This window comes from Cryptomeria japonica, chromosome 10, assembly GCF_030272615.1.
Source record: "Cryptomeria japonica chromosome 10, Sugi_1.0, whole genome shotgun sequence".
Classification (NCBI taxonomy): Eukaryota; Viridiplantae; Streptophyta; class Pinopsida; order Cupressales; family Cupressaceae; genus Cryptomeria; species Cryptomeria japonica.
Window position 1 is genome coordinate 595,123,280 of NC_081414.1, and position 22,457 is coordinate 595,145,736.

General features: G+C 37.3%; 1 protein-coding gene across 2 annotated transcripts in view; it reads right to left on the reverse strand.

The window, feature by feature from the left end:
- Positions 1-22,457, reverse strand: part of LOC131068198 (uncharacterized) — a 118,980-nt gene that overhangs the window by 22,910 nt on the left and 73,613 nt on the right. For both annotated transcript variants that reach the window (XM_058003373.2, XM_058003372.2), the window contains exon 3: positions 11,291-11,429. In XM_058003373.2, coding sequence (XP_057859356.2) covers positions 11,291-11,429 — 139 coding nt within the window. The remainder of the gene's footprint in view (positions 1-11,290; positions 11,430-22,457) is intronic.

Sequence of the window (22,457 nt, forward strand, 5' to 3'; positions counted from 1 at the left end):
TCATACAAATCATCACAAAGTGTTTGTAGTTGAGCAATATCTCTTGATACTCAACATTTCCAGTCGCTTGATGTGATGATGGTGGGTATAGGGCATATTCTGAAATTGTATCATCTTTGAAATCAAGCTAACTTTGATTAACTCTTCTGAAATTATCTCCTTGATTATACTTTCTCTTCCATTTCCATACTTGGGAGTTCACCTTGCTTATGTATTTCACCTTGATCATACTACCTCCCAGTAGTCCTTGTTCTTGATATGTGTACACACACTTGATGCTTAATCTTGACCTCTCCATATCTTTAACCTGAATGCCTTCACTTCTTGTAGGGATCTGTCCAAGGCGTATTATTCTTGAATACCTTGAGATCGTTTGATCCACCTCCTTGTGTTGCATCTCCATCTTGATGATATGATGTAGACCTTGTGATACCTATGCTTGATGTATTTGACTTTGACCATCCTGACTTTCTTCCTGATTATCTTGTATTGATGTAGGGGCATCTTCATGGTATACTAGCCTTGAATGTAGAGTCTCTCACTGTGAAGCGATCCCTCATTGATCTTTCCCTATGCGGGCAAATCACCCTTAAAGTATCATCCATTTGGATCTTGGATTTCCAAAGGAAATTCAAGTCCATCTCCATTGTGTAACTTATCTTGATCATCTTCTGACGTGGTGAAGTTATCCTTCTTGCCTTGAAAAATCCTTTGTAATATGATGCCCATCTTCCAGGTCTTGAGTTTTGATGTTGTTGATTCACCTCCTATACTAATAATATCCTTGGATTTCTGAAGGAAATTCAAGGTGATAGCAAAATTCCCCTTGATCTTCATTTGAATACTTTGATATTATAAGCTCCTTGCGTTGAAGACCTTGAACTTGTAGAGAAATCCTTTGGTAGTAGCTGCATCCTTGAAGTTGTAATGTTTGATTCCTTGTCCTGCTATCTTGATGTTCATTTTGCACACAATTGAATCCTTCATCACGAATGTCTTTAAGCCCTGAGATTATGATGTAATAAAGCACATCTCCTTGCACAATCTTGTGAAATCTTCTCCTTTGAGTCACTTCTTTGTATACTTGTACCTGCTGATGAAGTCTTCCTGCTTGCATTATAACACTTGCTTTGCTGAAATGTTCCTTGTCTTGATAACTCCTGTCTCTTGCTTGACTTGAAACTCTTGAATTTATCTCCCTTTTCTCCTCGCTTCATGCTTTTCATTGCTGAGTTCATACCTGAAAAACAAAGGAATCTTTGAATCAAATACAATAGTAACACTAATACATCACACCCTACACTTCTCACCAACCCCTCCCAATCAGAGATTTGCAATCCCAATTCAGAATATGACTTTCTGCTGATGGAAGTTGTCCTTGATCTGATCCGATTTGAAAATCTGAATCAGGCCTAGTTGTTTGCATTAGGTCTGATTTTAAGTCTGTTTTTAGGTCTGCACATGATTTTCTGTCAGATTTTCACCTTCTTGTGACTGATTTTATCTTTTAAGGGCTGATTTCTTTGTGCACAGGTCCAATTACACCTGATTTAGGTGGGTGCATTTCAACCCTGGCCTTGCACAGCAGATTCCAAGGGCAAGCATGTATTAATGCACAACAGGCATGTGGTACCACTTAGTCAATTTAGTCATCCATCATCTTCTTTCCTTGGGCACATAGTGCAAGCACACTTGCACAAGGTTGATAGGGTAAGCATGGGTGCATTGTGCAACGAGTACACATAAAATGGTAGGAAGGTGACCGCATGGTGAGCATGCACAAAGTTATTCAAGTCAACAAGGGGTTAGGTTTTACTTAGTCAAATTTTCTTGATTCTCTTCCTTCACCTAGGTTTCACTCAATGAACTTCAAATTTCATAATCTTAAGGTGATGTGTGGAACTGCAAGCAAAATTACCACTATATGCAAGCCTAACTTACTCAACAACATTGACAACTTTGACAACATTTGCAACTTCCTCACCTCCTAGCAATCTAACCTCAACTCCTCATCCTAGATTGATAGGAGATACCACCTCTCATGAGCAAAGATTAAAACTACGATCATTGCCAAGCTAAAGACACTAAGCAAAAACACCTACCTAAAAAGCGAAAAAGTGGGGGTCCCCATTTGTAATGGGGCGATGTGTGAAAACGTCACAATAGTACTACCACTAGGACTACCAAACATAGTGGGTATAGGCGTAGCTGATTGTGCAGATTGTGATTGCATTGGCTGCCATGTAGACTTTGATTTTGCCTCCATGTGCACTATATAACACTCTACCTTCTCGTTGTCTTTTATCTCTTTACAAACCTTGACCCCTTGCCCTAGAAAACCCAACAGATGAGAATGCACTCATGTAGCTCCCATTGAATTTTTGTTTACAAAAGTGAAACAACCACAATCTAATACCTCCCAAATTTTTCTTTTCCTCTTTGTCTAGAGCTGTCACCATTTGAAGAAGAGGTTTTTTAGGATCAAAGGGGCCCTTTGCATGTGCTTTTAAAGCTTGGAAACGTCCCCAAGGCATCCTCATCCCCGGAGCGAAGACAGGGGACTGAAACCCCCAAGGGCGCATCCCCATGTACCCTTGGTCAATATAGATGATGACAAGGCTCTTACACATGTACCTAGTGGGAGTGTCACTCCATTTTCTTGTGGTTCAAATAATGTTGGAACGAAAAAATGACTTTGATCTAGATTCTTTTGATGAAGATTGAAGAGCAAGATACAAAAAAATTTATTGTATTATTTTCAAATTTTGTAATTGTAATGGTTTTCATTGGAATCGTCCTAGACATATATAGCCTTGGACATATATGATATATGACGATTATTCAAATTTTAAACTATCAATTGACATTCATCGTTATCACTACCATCGATCAATGATGAAATATCATACTATCAAAGATTCAAAATTTAATATTATATTTGTATCAAATGCACTACAATTAAAGGTCCAAAACTCAGCCAGACTTGCATAGACTCAACGAGCAGCGAGTCGGATCACCCTCAGAGCGTCCCAAGGACCCGAACTTGGGCTCGGTCGACTCTAAGACAAACTCGCCAAGTTTGGCAAGACTCGTTGCTTGGACTTGGCCAAACTCAAATTTTATTTTATTTTAAGTCTCAAAATTTCAATGCTTTTTGGTTGATGGTGTGCCCCCAAAATATACATGAAATATAAAATTTAACTCCCCATGTTTATCTTTTTCCTTCCTTATACTTAATGCTATATTTCATGTATATATTCGCCGGATGTTTGAGAGTGGTTTCAAATCTCTAGGAGTTATAATGCAAATTCTACGTTTTAGAAGATCTTATAAATCTTCAGCTTGTCAAATTTCAGTAATCAGCAAACTCCCATCAGCATTCTCTTGCTCTCTCTATCTCACTCACTTTATCTGCCCTAAACTCTAGACCTATCTCTCTCCCTATCACTCTTCCTCTATGCCCTCTCTCTATCTCTCTCTATCTCATCCTCTCCTCTCTACCCCAAGATCTAGACCTATCTCTCTACCTCTCTCTCTCTCACCCTTAGACCCCCACACGGGGTGCTACCCTCAACCTCAATTTGGTGTTGCCCCCAAACCCCGTCAAACTATAAGTCTAAGCAAGTAATAGGCCAATGATGAATCATGATCATAAAAATCTACATAATGCATATCCCTTGTTGCAAATCTCTGCAGATTCATAGTTAAAAAAATATTATGGTTGCTACATCATCCAGGACCTACCTTAGACGCCTTCATAGGAAGGATGCAAGCTCCTCTGAGCCATAGGCTTCTATTTATTGTTTTGATATTTGTTTGGAACTTTTGATGTCAGGGATTTCATATTCATGAGTTTTGTATACATCTGAAAATATTTATATATCTAAGTGTTCTATTTCCTTCAGCTACAATTTGCGTTTATACTTATGTTTATGTGATCAAATTAGCTTCTATTGATGATATTATTGTGTCTTTAAGGTTTATTTAATAAAGGGTGCACAAAACAAATTTTAAATCCTTAAATCTCTAAATTTCTTGGTTTTTTAACTTTGCCAAGTCTGCGCTGAGTTTTTTTGCCAAGTACCGAGTCAAGTCACCCTCGCCGAGTCCATGCCGAGTCTAAGTCTCGGATCTATGATTACAAATTTACATATTTTTTGAGTTTCATGTATATATACATCTAACCGCACTCTATTGTACCTAAGGAAAAAATTCACTATATGAACATACTAGAACCCCATACTCGTATCCAAGCTTGTACATAAAAAAAACAACTTTGTATATAAATATTATCGAGTGTTTTATGGTGTAAAAAACTTGTGGATTATGATATCCATGGCATAAAAAAAAAATCACATTATAGAGTCATGAACTATGGTAGAAAGGAGCTAGTATTGCTCACAAAACATTGCTAGTTCTATGTCGAGTCATGCCCTTATATCTCAAACAAGTTTGCAAACCCTGAAAAAAAATGCTTGACTTTTAATGCTTTAATGTTTTCAATCACAAATGGAATACTCGCAGAGTACACGACAAGTTTTGAAAAACTCACGGGTTTTTTGGCTCCGCGAGTATTTACGCTATTAACTTGCACAAAAAACACATCGAATTTTTGGCAAGTTTTTCACAAAAACTTGGTGAGCCTCTGGCAAAAACTCGGCTGCATTAAAAAAAAGAGGCCCAGACACGTCAAAAAATTATCTATTTTTTCTTTTTCAAGTCAATATCATTCTCTTCATCAAAATATAACATTTAAGTATAAGTCTTATACCTTAAGTTATATTTGATGTATATATTGGCAGGATGTTTGAGAGTGGTTTCAAATCTCTAGGAGTTATAATTCAAATTCTAGGTTTTAGAAGATCTTTTAAATTTTCAGACAGTCAAATTTCAGTAATCAGCAGGCTCCTATCAGCATTCTCTCGCTCTCTATTTCACTCACTTTATTTGCCCCGAATTTTAGACCTATCTCCTTATCACTCTTCCTCTATCCCCTCTCTCTACCACTCTCTATATTACTCTCTCCTCTCTCCCCCAAGATCTAGACCTATCTCTCTACCCCTCACTCTCTCACCCTCAGAACCCTGCGAGGGGTGCTACCCTCAACCTCATTTTGGTGAGGTGGACAAGCCACATCAGATTCCTAGGACTGGACCCTCAACTTCTATCTCTCACCTGGTTTTCAGTCTATCAGCCATCAGCATTCCACAAGGGGATGCCATTTTGTACCCAATTTGCATTTAAATCAATCAAATATATCTAGACTCAGCTTGTTTCTTTTGTGTACTCATTGAATTTTGCAAAAAAATGCATTTCTAATTAAATTTAAGCAATTTTTTTAGTTGTTGAGTTTTCGCCAATTTTTCACCGAATTTTTGTTTTGGGCCTTGGCGAGTAGTTCAACTATGTTTTCAATTTTTCTTTTTTTTTATGAGTTCACTGACTTGGCAGTCTTCCTAATGGGACTTGTTGGGTACCCAAGTGTAGTGTCATAAATTGTAACTCATCACAATTTCACACTCCTTTTTGGGCCTTTGCTTTAGTGTCCTCTCTCATAGCTCATTCTAAGCCTATTTTTGGCTCAAGCACATCCAAATTGTCGTCATATGCTCATTTGGTGACCAAATCCAATGTCCTGGGACCTTCTACTCTATAACTATATTTTTTTGGTCATTTTCTAGGTGGACTTGGCGCCTAGTGCCATAGTCCCTTGAAAAGGGCCCAAAATCAAACGCGTGTGTCAGTTCCCACCATTTGTGATAGGATCAAGATATTTTGATATGATCATTGGAAGTCAGCCTAAACTAGGAAATAACTTGTGAGCCCTATATAAAGGCATCCTTTATAATTCATTTCAACTAAGCTTATCCTTTCACTATCAAGATCAATCCTATTAGGCAAATGTCTTCAGATTTGAGCATTATGGAGCAGAAAACTGCATGCAAGTGTGTTTTCATGATTGATCTTGTTATGTCTTGTCACATTATTGCAACAACCCTTGAAGGACTTATCCAAAGAGCATTGCCTCACCACCATTATCAAACCTAAGGTAATATCATTTCAATTCTAATTTAGCCTCTGCCCTACCAAGGGTAAGCTCTCTTTTCCTCTTCATCATAGCTATAGTGGAGGTGGGAACACCAACACAAGATTTGACTTAGGCAAGTCCCTATACTACAGCACAACATTTCCCTTCTAAGTGTGCAGGTTACAAATCCAACAGCCGAAAGTTGCAGAATTGCACAAAGCAGAGTGAAACATACATTTCAGACTTTGAACAGGCAAAAACACTAGGTCTATGCCGATTTGCACACCTGACCAACACTTCTTGGCTGAATTTTGGAGGGAATGATCTACAAAACATCTTGATCCGGAATCCAAAGTTTTAGCTGACGAAAGCACCTCCATGTCTAAGGCATCTAGCATACTTGACTGGCACTTTCAACTTTAGATTTCAGTAACTTTAGATTTCAGTAACAAGCTCTTTTTTGTATCTCAATTCCAAATTGTGCTTATGTGACTACTTTATGTTTTGTATCTGTCTGTTTATGTTGAATCTTGTCAATTTTACATCCCTTTACCTAGTTCTTGCATCTTCATATCAAATCATATCAAAACAAAACAAACAACAATCAAAAGAGGAAATAATTACATACAACATCCAACTCTCCTTTAGGACTGAAGTTGGATCTTATTGATTATTCCCCCACTGAAAGTCGAAATAGTAATTAAATAAGTTCTTAGTTGACGTTCCTAGGCTAAGACTCCTATTTCCACCATTTCACCAAGTCACTAGTCCATGGGCCTTATTTGTGTTTGTCCACCTCAAGAATGGCAACATTTAAGTGACTCAAGGTGAGTCTTGTAACTACAAATCTATGTAACAACTAGACTAGACATTTATTTTGTTGTTTGTGTTCTCTCAAAATTCATGCAACAAACTAGGGAAAGTCACCAGGTAGCATCAACAGGAGTTCCTTGATATCTGAAAGGAACTCAAAACTTTGGGCTAAAATACTCCAAGGCAGCCAATTTTAAACTAATTGGGTATTCAGGTTCAGACTATGAAGGTGTTTCTTGGAAGTCAAAGAAGCAATCGATGCCAACTTTTTATTCATCAAAAGCAGAATATATGGTAGCTTGAAAGAATTCTTGAGGATTTGCAGGAGAAACAGGCATCTTCAACATGACTCATGGTCAACATCACTTCTGCAATCAAAAACATGGCAAGGAATCCAATATTCATCACCAAACAAAGCACATCAACACCAAATTCCACTTGATTTGGCATTATGCAAAAGATGCCAATGTCAAATTGATATATTGTCCGACTGCAGAGCAACCAGCTGATGACTTGGCAAAAGCACTTGTAAGAGAGAGATTTGAAAAATTCAGAGGCATGCTTGGTCTCTCACTATAACCCCAACGGATAAAGGGGGAGATGTAATAATATAATTATGTAAATAATCCTAGAGTTATAGGTTTACTTTTCATTTGTTTCCTTCTGGAATATGAACAGTAATCTAGGTGATGAGCTGAATATTCACTCAATGTTGTTAAATATGTAATTGCATTTCATTTTGAAGTAATGAATACAATTTTTTGTCTGCACTTCTAAATCCAGTTTTATTCTAAGTTTTGCAGTCCATTCATGGCCTGCCAGTATTACATGTTGGTGAGATTACTTTCACTAGATCAAATAAATGGACAAGATGGAAAAAGTAAAGAAAAATCACCTGCTACTCAAGAAAAAGGAATACAAAAATGTGAATGAAAGTTTGGAATAAACTAAAAGGGAGCCATAGTTATGAAATGCCAGGCATCCAAAAGGGATTTTTTAAACAAAAGTTAAGTTTTTGGGGATTGTCATATTCACGAAACAGCAGCTTAAGTTAATGTGTGCACATTTTGACTATGTAGCATGACATGGTTACATAGGGACTACAATTCAGGTGACTGTTAGAAGAGATGGTGATTTCTTTGGCACTAGGATATGGAATGTAGTGGTAAGCATGACATCAACAGTAGAGATGACAATTCAAGAACCAGCAATCTCAACGAAAATTAATTAAGAGAGCCATGAGGTTACTCAATCCTCCCAATAGATGTTTAATTTGTATATTAGTAAGATAGAATTATAAATGGTCATGAATCAAGAATTGGGACATGTAGAAATGGAGTTGCAGAAATTTAGATGATCAACAGTTTTTTATCTTTTTTATCAGTTGTGACAATGGAAAAGCTCATTAATCTTGATGAATGTTTTCCCTTTGCTTTTAAGTTGTATTATGTCCATACTTCCATGTATTTTTGCATATGGTCTGCTTCCTAGAAGCTAACGCACCTGTCATTTTCTGTATTGAATGAAATTCAGAAACATGATTTCCTTTTAGATAGATTAACAACACTTGCTTTTATTTTTTATTTGCACTCTAAAGCTTTAAGTAACTAACAAGTTGCAAGGAGCTTAGCATCCACCATAGCCTTTTCTGAGTGTCACATGGGGGCTGCCGTATTTAGTCCATGCTTTGTTGGATGAAAAAACATACTAATTGATTACTTTCCAGAAACAACTTTGATTGGCATGAGATGCAAATTCATATAATTTAGCTTATAAATCCAAGTGCCATATCCAGACCAGATGTGGGAATTAACTATGGGATGCAACATTCAATAAACATTCTTTGCTCAGTAAAAGATTGCCCCTAATTCTACAAGCTCATTGGACACAATATTAACGTGTCTAGGCATCTGACCTCAGGTAAGGTTTTGAAAGTGGCCCCTTACCATCAATAGTGGTTTCTTGATTGCTCTAACTTCGTCTGTATGCAGGTTTATGGAGTCAGTCTAAGGAGGTAATCACTTGTAATCCAGGTCTAAGCAGACTAGAAGTTCACTCCCTGCTGAGCTCAGGCATGAAGGTCAAAATCCAGGGGTTCAAAAATTCAGCGATATATAAACTGTGAGAGGAATACAATTCTCTTGTGAAAACTGTGAAAGGAATAAAATTCTCTTGTGGGTTTATCAAAATTGGTGTTTCACTTGCTGGTGGCCTAAAAAATTACCCTCACCTTTTAGACTCCTGCTTGGAAACAATAAAGACCATGTATAAGCACAAGATAAAGGCCACATGGTAGGATACAAATCTTCCACTCAGTCAACTTGTACTCATATTGGCAATATAAGCCAAAAAAACATAACCATCATGAGACCTAATGAATCTACCTGGACCATACAAGCCCTTCCAAAACTTGAACAACCCAACCCAACAATATTTAATTTGTAAAACGGCTTAGGTATGTTCCATGTAATGTGGCTGTATTGTAAAGGCAATATATTGATAATGTTTTGAAATTTATTATTTTCCATACTTGGAAATAGTAGAATCTTTGTCATGTTAGAGACCTTAAAGCTCACATGAACATAGTTGCATTCAATAGGATAGTTGCCCTCACTTGGCACCTCAAGATTATAATGGCACAGATATATGGAATCCAAGAAATTGACAAACTCATAAATTCATCTCAAACCAAATATTCCAACACACAAAATAAGGACTTGGTGGAAACAATCTAGTCTAGGTGAAAGAATAATAAAGGTCAGTTAACTTGAGAAAACACCTACCAAATAAAGGAACTGTGGCACTTGAAATGGTAAACAGGTAAAACGTGATTTTCTATATCTTGCACAAAAACACAATCAATGAACAAGTGACAAGCTAGCTGCTATATCACTATTAAACAAACAATTCATAAACACTTTAAGACCTTAACAGAAATTAGTCTCAAGAAATCATCTGCAAGCACTTTGGCTCATAACATCAGTCATAAATCCTTTATTCAGAAGTGATATATTGAGAACTGAGAAAAATATGAATAGGAACTGTGGCACTTGAAATGGTAAACAGGTAAAACGTGATTTTCTATATCTTGCACAAAAACACAATCAATGAACAAGTGACAAGCTAGCTGCTATATCACTATTAAACAAACAATTCATAAACACTTTAAGACCTTAACAGAAATTAGTCTCAAGAAATCATCTGCAAGCACTTTGGCTCATAACATCAGTCATAAATCCTTTATTCAGAAGTGATAACTTGAGAACTGAGAAAAATATGAATGCCCTACACATCGTATATTCACCATCCCCATCAGAGGATATCTACATAGTGTGAAAAATATATTTTGGAACTGTTAGGTTCATGTTAATTCTGTAAACGGCAGACACAAGTTGGGAATCTTAAATGATACCAAGCAAAGGACATACTCGTATTGTTCGACAAGATTTGAATAGACTGTTAAGCTGGGTTATGAATAATAATCACACACAAGGACATACTCTTACTGTTTATAAAGACCGATAATCTGGGTTATGAATGATGGGTGTGAATTCTTCACATGATCAGTTCAAAACCTATTTTTTCATCAATCAGTAACTCTTAAGAAAAGGTTAGCCTTTAGAATCTGGAGTCCTTATTTGGCATGTTTCCATACGGAAAGCGACACAGATCATGCCCTTTTTCTTGCATGTAATAGCAAAATACAAAGAAAATTATAAGTGTGGGAAGAAACTAAATGAAAGAAAATTGCAAGAATGTGGTGTGAAGGAAGCCTATTATCAGACAATAATTGAAGACCAATGCCCCATAAAGTTTGTTGCCATATAAGAGTCACTTATTTAGGACTCCAACCAAATCATCCATACAAGGAGACGGCTAATATGGCACAATTCAAGATCTGGGTCCTAAAAGACATATAAGGCTTAATGTCAGAAGCTTGCCCCCGAGAGACAATAAAACCCTCAACACCAAAGCTTGAGCTTAAAGTGCAACATAGCGCTCAATGTCAAAATATGGCCCCAAATGACAAATATAAAGCCCAAATGCTAGAGCCTGGCCAGTATAAGGTCCAATGCCAAAGCTTGGCCTCAAAGGACAAGTATAAGGTTCAATGCCAGAACTTAGCCCTATGTAATATAACACCCATTACAAGATGTTGGGCATAAAGCGCAATAATAAAGCCAAAAACCAAACTTGGTTCAGATTGTAAATTACAGTAAACATTGTCTCAAAAAGGTACAAGTATATTTAATAAAAGCATTAATAGCTGAGTCATAGCATCAACAATAAAACCAGCATTTGTAACAAACTACAATCAAAGACCATTTGATGTAGTCCAACCATTTGTACATTGCCTTACCATATGGAAGTTTTACTTCTAAATATTTTATTATTTAAACAATGATAATTTTCAATAGAAAAGATAACCGAAGGCATCTAACAACTTACCAGGGTCTGCAAGTCTTGCCCCAGCCTCTACACATGTATGCAATATGCGTCGTAAGCATACATCATTTCCATGACACTGAAGCTCCACAACATCCTCTTTCGTGTACGACTTGGGTGCCAACATAGGTACAACTAAGACCTAATGCATACAAAAGAAAACATTAAGTCTACAATGAATCAAAAAATGATGTAATGAATGATACAAAAGATAGTAAACACATTCTGTAGAATATTAATAGACTTTGAAAGGTTTTCGACAAAGAAAGGATCTTGTGAGATGCTATAGAAGTAAATGATTTCTTTCATTGGAAACACTTATAGGAAACTAAATACTAAAGAGTCAAGCTTCAAAAAAGAATTTGAAATGTTGAAGTAGTTCTAGATAGAAACAAAGAAGAAAGAAATTATATCAATGTCCACAAATGACGAAAATAGTTCAATGGGACTCAAAAGTATAACCAGTTAAAATAGATAATAAGAATAACAAAAATGGGCCATTGGAGCCTAGCATTACACTGAATCAAAATATCTATAAATGTAGTACCTACAGCATATTCCACCTAAAGAAAGCAACAAAAGATGATCTACCTAAGAAAATGTAAACCCTCAGCACAATGATGAATTATGCATATTGAGAGGACAGAAGGATGCATAATATAATCATGCACAGTAAAGGAGCATATATGCATTATATAGTAATTCAAGCAACTCTTTCTTCAATTTACTACTTAACAATATTTAATAGCAAGATTATATACAAACATCAACTATAATATGCTGATGCAATGAAACTAGAAGCAATAATGATAACACAAATTTATGACGACACCTCATACATGTAAGGGACAAACTCCTTGCTGTTAACAGTTTATTGAAGATGGTACACCTCACATTCCCAACTGGAAACCCAATTCATTGTTACCAGCAGCACTCACCTATCCCTCTTATCTTATTTATGAATGTAGACAGGATTTTTGAACTCATATTTTTAATAAAATTTAATTATAGGCAACTCCATAAAATTGATTGAGTTCATAATGTTATTTTCAAGCAATGCATCAGAAGTTGTGATGACTGTCAGCAGGTTGGTATAACAATATATTTACCGGTTTGTATCTTATCCAAACAATGTAACCATGCAATTATCACTTACAGTGTTGTATTTGCATACAAATATTTGTAAATGTTTTTTCAAATTCCAATTCAATGATCAAGGTATATATATAATGTTGTTGTATTTCAATGTAAATGTTTATCACAATATAATTGTTCTGGTGATTAATTATATTCTGTGTAATGCAGGTGGAGATAGAGCATTAATAATTTCGATGTCTTCTCCATTTATCATTGATCGGTATATATAAAAAAAATAGGGACGATCAAGTGACACCTTGATCGGACATGTCTATTAGACATGGTCGATCAAGATGCCACTTGATCGTGCCTTTTCATTTCCAAAACGTAACCAATCTAATGCCGATATTAATCGGTGTCAATGCGTAACAATGAAGTCCGATAACTAATCGGTGGCATTAACAATGAAGACCGATAACTAATCGGTGGCATTAACAATGAAGCCCGATAACAATCGGGATATCAAGGTTACTATTTATTGTTAGATTGCAATGTTTATATATTAACACAGATCGTGAAATACGATCCTAGCATGATCGTAAATTTAACATCAGTTTGTATGATTATAATCAGTAAAACCGATAATGCACCATATATATAAGGAGAGCAATTATAATAGTAATATTAGATGATAGAACAAAGGAATAATAAGTGAAGTCTATTATAGTCTATCGATGAGATAGATGATTGAATGAGAGACTTCATTTATCTCTCATTCAATCATTTATCTTACCGAAGCTATCATGTATCAACACTCCTTCTTAGCTCGGGAAGATGAATGACAAACAACATATCTAGCATCACATTTCTCATGCTGATCAATATTCCTTATGTAGTTTTATAATCTCACTCTCCAAAGGATCATATCACCTAAAACACGTGACATGAAGTATCACCTAAACATGTGATACAAGAAGTCATATCACCTAAGCATGTGACATGAAGTATCACCTAAACACGTGATACAAGAAGTTCACCACATTAACTTGTGATGACAAGATATCACCTAAGCACGTGATATCAGTATTGCAAAGCAAGCAATACTAAGGATAAATGCATGAGAATAATTAAATCCTCACTTGATCCAAATTGTGGTATGTGCACTGACATTTTCAAATGTCTTTACCACAATATAATCATGGCACATCCATGACATACCAAGAATCACACATGATATCTGGTTTGATCATAATAAGATCGTCACCTTATAATGTCTTCATACAAGTGTTCATTATCTGAGAGATCGTCACCTCTTAGAAATGTACACAGGGGGTGGAGCCCATAAAAGTCATAGCACGACAAAGAAGTTTACACTTTAAACATCTTATTAATATATAAGTACAAATTACAAAGCAAATTACCTTTCAATCATACCAAGACCTTTTCTGAAGTGCTCAACCTTCATTCTGGAAAGTGGTTTGGTAAGAATATCTGTTGTTTGATCTCTTGTACAAATGTATTCCAACTGGATCACATTCCTGTCTACCATATCTCGCACATAATGGTAAGGAATCTCAATATGCTTGGATCTGTCATGAAACACTGGATTCACTGAAAGTTTTATGCAACTCTAGTTGTCACAATGAATAACTGTAGGTTTCATTGGTTCACCGAATAATCCCACAAGCAACTTCCTAAGCCATACTGCCTCTCGAGCAGCCATGGAAGCTGCAATGTATTCGGCCTCAGTGAAACTCTATGCTACTGATGACTGTTTTCTGCTGATCCAGGATATCATGGCTAAACCTAAACTGAAACAGCATCCTGAGGTGCTTTTCCTATTAGTTACACTTCCAGCCCAATCTGAATCTGTGACTCTATGTAAATTCAAATCAACTCTCTCATACTTGAGACCAAGCTTTAGAGTACCTTGTAGGTATCCCATGATATGTTTTACTGCTACCAGGTGTATCTCCTTTGGATCACACATAAACTGACTCAAAGCATTAACTGCATAGCAGATATCTGGTCTCGTATTTACCAGATACATCAGGGACCCAATCATTTCCCTGTATAGAGTAGGATCTGTGGGTTGTGATTCTGCTGCTGCTTCCTTAAGTTTATGAAGGTTTGTTTCCATAGGAGAAGTCATAGGTCTACAGTTCAACATTCCAAATCTCTTCAAAATGTCCAAGGTATACTTACCCTGGTTTAGTATAATGCCATCAGAATTATGCCATACTTCCAATCCTAGGAAGTAATGAAGGAGTTGTTAGGAATCCCACAGATACTGAGAGGGGGGGGGTGAATCAATATCTAACCGGTATATAGAATTTCTTAACTTAAAACATGCAGAACAAAATATAACAGTGTACCGGTATGCAAGAAATAATGCAATAAACAGAATCAAGAACATCCACATGAAAAGCACACCATAACACAAGGTTTTAACGAGGAAACCCGGTGTGGGAAAAACATCGGTGGGATTTGTAACCCACAATATTCACTCACTGGCCAATAAGAGAATATTACTTACAGTAGGGGCCTGCACATGCAGGAAGGCCAACTGCCTAGAGCTCACTGATCAATGGGAAGTTTCACTGACTTACAATGAGGATTATACAAATCCAATATCTTGTACTGCTTTACAATAGCATCTTCAATGCCTGATCCAGTACCGGTTGCTACTCTGCTGCTTACATAAACCCCTTAACCTATATTTCGCATAATAGGTCTGCCTAATATTTTTCCTTTATGCTTACATCTGCTATATCAAATGTCTACAATGATCTCTTTTATATATGTCATTTTACAATTTGCCAAGTCGGCTTACAAAGTTTTTCAATAATAAACAAAATATAATATAACAAAATCCTGTCGGTTTCTGTGCCGATATACTTCCTTTCTTCTATGCCGGTGTCGGTGTCCTGAGTGTCGGTGTAGAGTGTGATCTGCTGATGCCAGTATAATGCCTTTGTCGATGCCATAGGATTGCAAGGTTGCCATCAATGACAAAACCTTCAATCACATACAATGTCTCATTGGAGTGTGCATATGCCAACAATCTCCCCCTTTGGCATTGATGGCAACACTCATGAGAAATTTCAAAAGATGTATCCAAAAAAAATGTGAAGTACAAAAAATGTTACCAAAAATGTGTGAGCTCCCCCCGACCATATGATTCCGGTGATTCGAATTTTCTCATCCCACTACTCCTCCTTTGGCATCAATGACAAAGGTTGTCAAGATGTCAGTAGAGTTTGTAGTTTCAACCTTGTAACTGGGTGGTAACAATTTGAAAAAGATCTCCCGAAATCAAGTTTATACTATCCATAAACTTCTTGCTATCCTTTATTGCTGTCTCTGTTCTCTTCACTGTACCGGTGAGATGCTGCAAATGCTCTACCGGTGTTTTCTTTCCCTGTATTAGTGCCTCAGATACTTCCTTCCGTAGTGATGCTAGATAGTCCAATCTTGGACTTAGTTTTGATCTCAAATGCTTTGCCTTATTCACTATTCTTTCTTTCTCTCTTTCCAATTTAAGTAATTCTTCTTCAAAATTTAATCTTTTTCTCAAAAACTGATAGTGTATCAGGTGAGTTGACAAGACTATCTGCAAGTTTATTGATCTCATCCTGTACCTTGCTCATCTTCTTGTCTATATCTACAATCAAAAAGTTTGTTTTACAGGTATCTTTGTACAGATTTTTGTACTCTTTCAATAAATTACATAATTCCGGTAGAAGTGTGTCAAAATCTCTGTTACATTTCTTTATTTGTTCATCAAAGAATTTCTGTTTTCAACTTCTACTTTATCCTTCAATGACTCTTCCTTTATTTTCTCAATGTTTTCTATGATATATTTACACAGTGTATCAAGTTGTCCTAAAGAATCTTTATTGTCTATATTACAGTTAGGAGCAATTACCTTCAAAATTGGTATGGTATCATCCATAGTTGAACTACTCACGACTCGGCTCAACTCGCCAAGCCCCTGGGAAAAAAACTCGGCGAAAACTCGGGAAAAACTCGGAAAAACTCGGCGAAAAACTCGGCAACTTAAAAACACACTTAAACTTAGTAAAAAATGCATTTTTTTTGCAATTTTTAATGAGAAGATGCATCCAATGAGTCAATAAATGATAACACAAAAGAAACAAGCTGATTCTAGATATATTTAAATGCAAAGTGTCTACAAAATCGCATCCTCATGAGGAACGCTGATGGCTGGAAGCCTGAAGCAAAATAGTAAATTACTAAATAGTTTTTGTAAAACCAAAAGTAAATACATCATCACAAATTACAATTACAACTTCCTCTTCCCAGCTCTAGCAAAAACATGGGGAGAGGTAGAACTAGAGGGTCTAGACTGTCTAGTCGTATAAGTCTGCTGTGGGACTGGGCGTGACTGTGCCTCCTCGCTCGGTATGGTTGATTGAGACTCATCCTCCATCCTGGATGAAGCTATGTCTCCACCTGCCTCTGGCACTGGCAATGAATCCTCATCCTCATCCTCATCCTCATCCTCCTCAATGTCATCCAGCCTGAAACCAAATCCACCCCCCTCCTCCATAGCCTGCCTCTCCAAATCAGTGATGTCAGTGTCGGAAAACAATGGAGGCTGCTCCTGTGATGTCCAATCACTGTAAGGATCTATATCATCCAAGTCAATTGGACCACCTTCTAGTTCCTCTACCTTCTTTACGCGCAATCGAAGATTATATTGCACGTAGACAAGGTCATTGAGCCGTTTCTGCGCTAACTTGCTCCTCTTCTTCATGTGGATTGCTTCAAACAAGCTCCAATTGCGCTCACAATTGGATGAACTGCAAGGTTGACATAAGACTCTGAGGGCAAATTTTTTGAGATGTGGGGTGTTTCCACCCCAATTTTGCCACCAAGCATCTGCAAAATAAATAAAATGGAAAAGTTAGAAAGCAAAGAGAAAAGAGAAAACATAATTTATCAATCATTTTAGTCTTTAGATCCCAAAATCCAAATGGCAAATGTTATACCTGGGGTTTGAGTGGTTCTTCCTCTCATAGCTAGCTCTGAAGAGAATAGCTTACCCCTTCCTCCCTCATAATTTTGGAGCTCACTCACAATGAGGTCTCTCTCCTCAACATCAGGTACCATCCTCTCAATGCATGTACTGAGGCCCTCCATGACTTCTCCATTCGAATCTGAGTAAGAACCCCCGAACCTAAAACGAGGGTTGAGGAAGTACCCTGTTGCATGAATGGGTTGGTGGAGCTGATTGTTCCACCTCCTATCAACAATTTCCCAAATGGGATCAAATTTGAGCCTATCCCCCTTGTAGTAATTTTTGATAGACTCTTTGGCCCTATCCATGGCCTCATAAAGATATCCCATTGGGGTTTTATCCCCATCCACCAAGCGAAGAACTCGAACCAAGGGCTCTCACACCTACAATTGAAAAATACAAATTACAAAAAGATCAAAATTTAAATAATGAAGTTACAAATTAGTAATGAGAGACTTGAATCAAGAATAACTAAAATTTAAAAATTAAAGTTTTGAAGTAACAACCTTCACAATCTCTGCAGCCCTTTGTGCAAATTAGTTGTCGAAGACTATGCATGCGACAGCCTCTCCTTCAGGCTTCTTTGAATAAGGTGAGTTAAGCCATTCTCCACTCACAAACATTTGTTTCAAAGAAGTCAATGCAGCAAGAATGCTTTGCAACGTCAAGAAAATCGTTGCAAACCTTGTGACACCAGCTCTCACCAAATCTTTCCCTTGCGTGTGTTGTCTCATCAAATTTAGGACCCAAGGGTGATTGTAGATATATTTGGTGATCCTCCTTGCATCTTCCACAACTGGAGTCACCCACTCAAGTTTTCCTATGTCCTCCAAAAGAAGGTCAAGGACATGTGCTGCACAAGGTGTCCAAAAAAGAGTGGGGTGCCTCTCTTGGAGGATTCTTCTTGCAAAAGAAGAATTTATTCTTAAGAAATATGCAACCAAGTAAAACAAAGCCCACAACAAATGAGAATATTGCTAATGCCTAAAGGTGATAATTCAAAAGGATTCTACCTGCTGACACATATGCTGCTGCATTATCTGTGATGATTTGCACCACATTCTCTACCCCCACCTCCATGATGACACGCTCCAACATTCCAGCCAATGTTTCTGCATTTTTCACCTTGTTGGAGGCATCGACAGATTTCAAGAACACTACATTGTCCTTGCAAGCGACCAAAAAATTGATGATGGTGCGGTTCTTGCCATTTGTCCACCCATCAGAAAGAATGGTGTAGCCATAATTTGCCCAATCAATTTTTTGATCCTCCATCACTTCTCTTGCCCTAGCAACTGCATTTGTGAGCAACCTGTAAGTGCAAAGTGAAATTAGGTATTAGTACACAATTTTGATTTAATAAACAAGAAATCTAAAAAATAATTAAAAATGAAATCAAGTGGACTATGTAGTAATTTACTAACCTCCCACTCAAATCCCTGCGAGAAGGGGCCTTGTACCCCTTTCCTGAAACTGTCATAGCAGTCACCAAATTCAACCAATAAGCAGTCTCCGCCACATTGAATGCAATGTTGTTGAAGTACCAAAAATCAGCAACTGCAATGTCAGTTTTCTCATGTACCTCCTTATTCCATCCACTAGCCTCTAATGATGGTTGTCCTCCAGGTGTGTTTCTGGGCACAAAATAATCACCTATCGAACCTGATCGTTGTGATGGAAGTGGAACAGGGCCCCGGCTAGGTACTCTACTAGAGGAAGCAGAAGCAATGGGCGAGCTGATGGTCGATTTGCGGATACGTGGGCCACGCCGAGAGCCCACTATGCCCTCAAGTGCTTCTTCTTCCTCTTCAAGGTCAATAGAAACACCTTGAGATTCAGCTATGGCTGATCTCATGGCTAGTTTTGCCCTCTCCCTTTGCAGTTTCTTCTCTTCCCCAGCTGCAAGTAGGGCATTCATTTGTCTTTTTATTTCTTCATTGGTCCCAGGGCATGCTCTAGCATCATGCCTATCTATTCCTACAAGGTGGTATTTGAGGCGGTTGATGCCTCCATGAAGTATTCTCTCACACTTTATGCATATAATTGACCCAGGATCGGGTCCCTCATAGGCATACCTCCATGCCCCATCTCTAGCACCTCTAGGACGGGTGCCTATAAATCCAGATGGGCATGGATCTAGTGGCCATTGCTCCCTTGCCATGATTAATGCTTACTTAACCTACACATACAAAGTGCAAAAAAAAATTAACATTTTAGTTAAACAATTTAGCACTAAGCAAACTATCTACATTAGTTTAAATAAATTTAGACATCATTCGAAGTTTTTTTTTTTAAAAAGTAGGGTTTGAATTTTTTTTTGAAAACTAGATTCTTCAAAAAAATTGTGAAAATTCAACAAGAATTGTGTTAAATCTTGTGTAAATAACTTAGAAATGATTTAGACTACCTAGGAATCATTTGTAATCAATCTAAATGCAACAAAAAATAAACAAATTGTTTTAAAAAAGCATAGAAAAAAAAATTAAAAAACTTACTTGGAATCTGATTTTCCCTTCAAATCCCCTTCAAATCCACTTGGAATCACTCAATAACCACCCCAAATCACCTTCCAAGCCTTCCAAATGAGTTTTCCCCCTTCTCAGCCCAAAACATAATTGAAAAACAAAAAACAAATGAATTTTTAAGCCGTTTTCGGCTGTATTGGAAACACGGGCGAGTTTTTGCCAAAAACTCGACAAATGAATTTTTAAGCCGTTTTCGGCTGTATTGGAAACACGGGCGAGTTTTTTCAAAAACTCGGCGAGTTTTTGCCAAAAACTCGACGAGTTTCCTGGCGAGTAGAAGTCATTACTACTCGCCAGGCCCAAAAACTCGGCGAGTTTTTGTCACTCGCCGAGTTTTCGGCGAGTATGTCATCTATGGTATCATCAATTGCCTTGTAAGCTTGTGAGCTGCAGTCGGTTATCTTCTTGATTGAATCTAATAGTACCTTAGTCACATTAGTTGATTTGTAGCCTGATGATGAATCAACAATCTGAGTACCGGTGGAAGTAACCAAGCTTGTATTGACCTCTGGTAGGTCTGTTTGTGTCTGCATTTCTTTAAGCAATGGTTTTTCTACTTCACTAGTTGCCGGTGGTACTGTTTCTCTAAATACCTGTTCTGGTTGTTGTTGTTCCTGTTCCGGAGCCTTTTGCTCTATTTGTTGTATTGCCTCAGTCTGAGTCTGAGTCTCTACCTTTTGCTCTTTGTCTTCTGCCAGTTTCTCCTGTGTTATCAATTTCCTCAGCTACCGGAGGCTCACTAGCCATATCAGTCTTATCAGTTGTATCTTTGTCTACCACAATGTTGATCTTTTGAGTATCAACATCCATAGTATATAAGACTTCAGGATTAGGATTATCATCCTCTACATCCATACTCCCAGCTGCCGGTTGATCTTCTGTAGCTGTTGTTTTTACCGATGGAGTAATTAGAGGTGGGGGTAAGTTGTCTCTAACCTTGATACTAGGTGGTCCACCAACTTTACCTTTACCCTTGTCTCTATCTTTCTGATAAACTTTTATGGGTTTGGGGTTCTTGTACTCTTCTTGTTTTTCTTTCTCAACTAGGAATATATCCCATCCATTTTCTGTCTCCTCAATCACCTCATTAATTCTTCCAACCATTAAAGCAACGTGCCGGTGTGCAGTAGAAAATACTGTCCTATTGGCTTGAGCAATTAGGTCATCAATTTCTTTGGGTGAGTTTACCGGATACACAACAAGTAGTTTTTCAATCTTTATTTTCTTGTCCAGTTCTATTACTGCTTGTCTTCTTGCTTCTAGTCTTTTAAATAGTTCATCTGGAATTTCATTGACTACTTCCATCAAAAACTTCTTATACATATCCATATGCAATATAACACTATTTTCAACTTGTTCTTTTTCATCAACTGTTAAGGTGTCATATATTTTCTCTATGTTCTTCAATTTACCTTCCTCTGTAATTTCATTCAGCAGTATATCAAGAGGGGCCAAGTCTTTGTTTGTCCTCTTCTTCTTTTTGGGTGTCAGTTTCTTCTTTTTTGGTGTGGCCTTTCTTACCGGAGATCTCACTACTTGTTGCTTTTGTCTTGTCCTCTTGGGTGAGGGTGTGGTTGCCGATGAGGGATCTCTTTTTCTTACAACTCTTTTGAAAGTTGCAGGCATGTCACCCTCCGAAGAAGTACCTACCAATGATAGGTGAGTTTCAGATTGTGGAGCTGCTAACTCATCCTCTGTTATACCGGTTTTCTTCAACACATCTTCTTTGATGGCTTTTGCTTGTCTGGAACCTTTCCTTACAACTGCCTCAACCTTTTTCACTCTTTTCTTTGATTGTACTTGGCTTTCAATAGTTTCTGCACTACCAAATACTTTTTCCTTAGGTTCTCTAGGGGCTTCCAGAAGTGCTTTAGCATATGTTTCAATTATATGATCATCTGTTTCATAGCCCATCTCGGTTACCCAAACTGTCCTAGGGATGACTGCTTCCATCCAGATTTCATCTTTCTTGATTACAAAGCATATTTCATCTTTGTATTTGTCGACAATCTTTTGTGGTAACCTGATTCTTTTCTTCATTTTGGCCTTTAATGCTTGAAAAAAGTCATGAATATTGTTTTCCTTGTCTTCTCCCATGTTATTGAATAGTTTTGTTAATTGTTTCCCTACCGGTATATCATATCCAAGTTCTTTGTAGCCTATACCGAGAACCTGTTTTGTTATATGTAGCATCAGACATACTAACAGATTTCCAAACCTGAAAGTTCCTTTCTTGTCCTTCTTAATCTTTCCAAGGTTGTCAATTAATTCATCCTTTAACCACTCACATATATCAATCTTTGCATTATCTGTGACCATATCATAAGCACTCTTAATGCATAAACTTGAAACTGAATTGAGTCTATTTGCATGAGTAGTTTTATACCCTAATATCATGCTGATAAATCTCACATTAATGTCTGTTACATCATTAACTCTTAGGGACCTCTTGTTGAATGTTGCACCAGTTAGGTTTGTAACTAGGTCATTGGATACCTTCTTGGTTTTATCTGGCCTTTTGCCG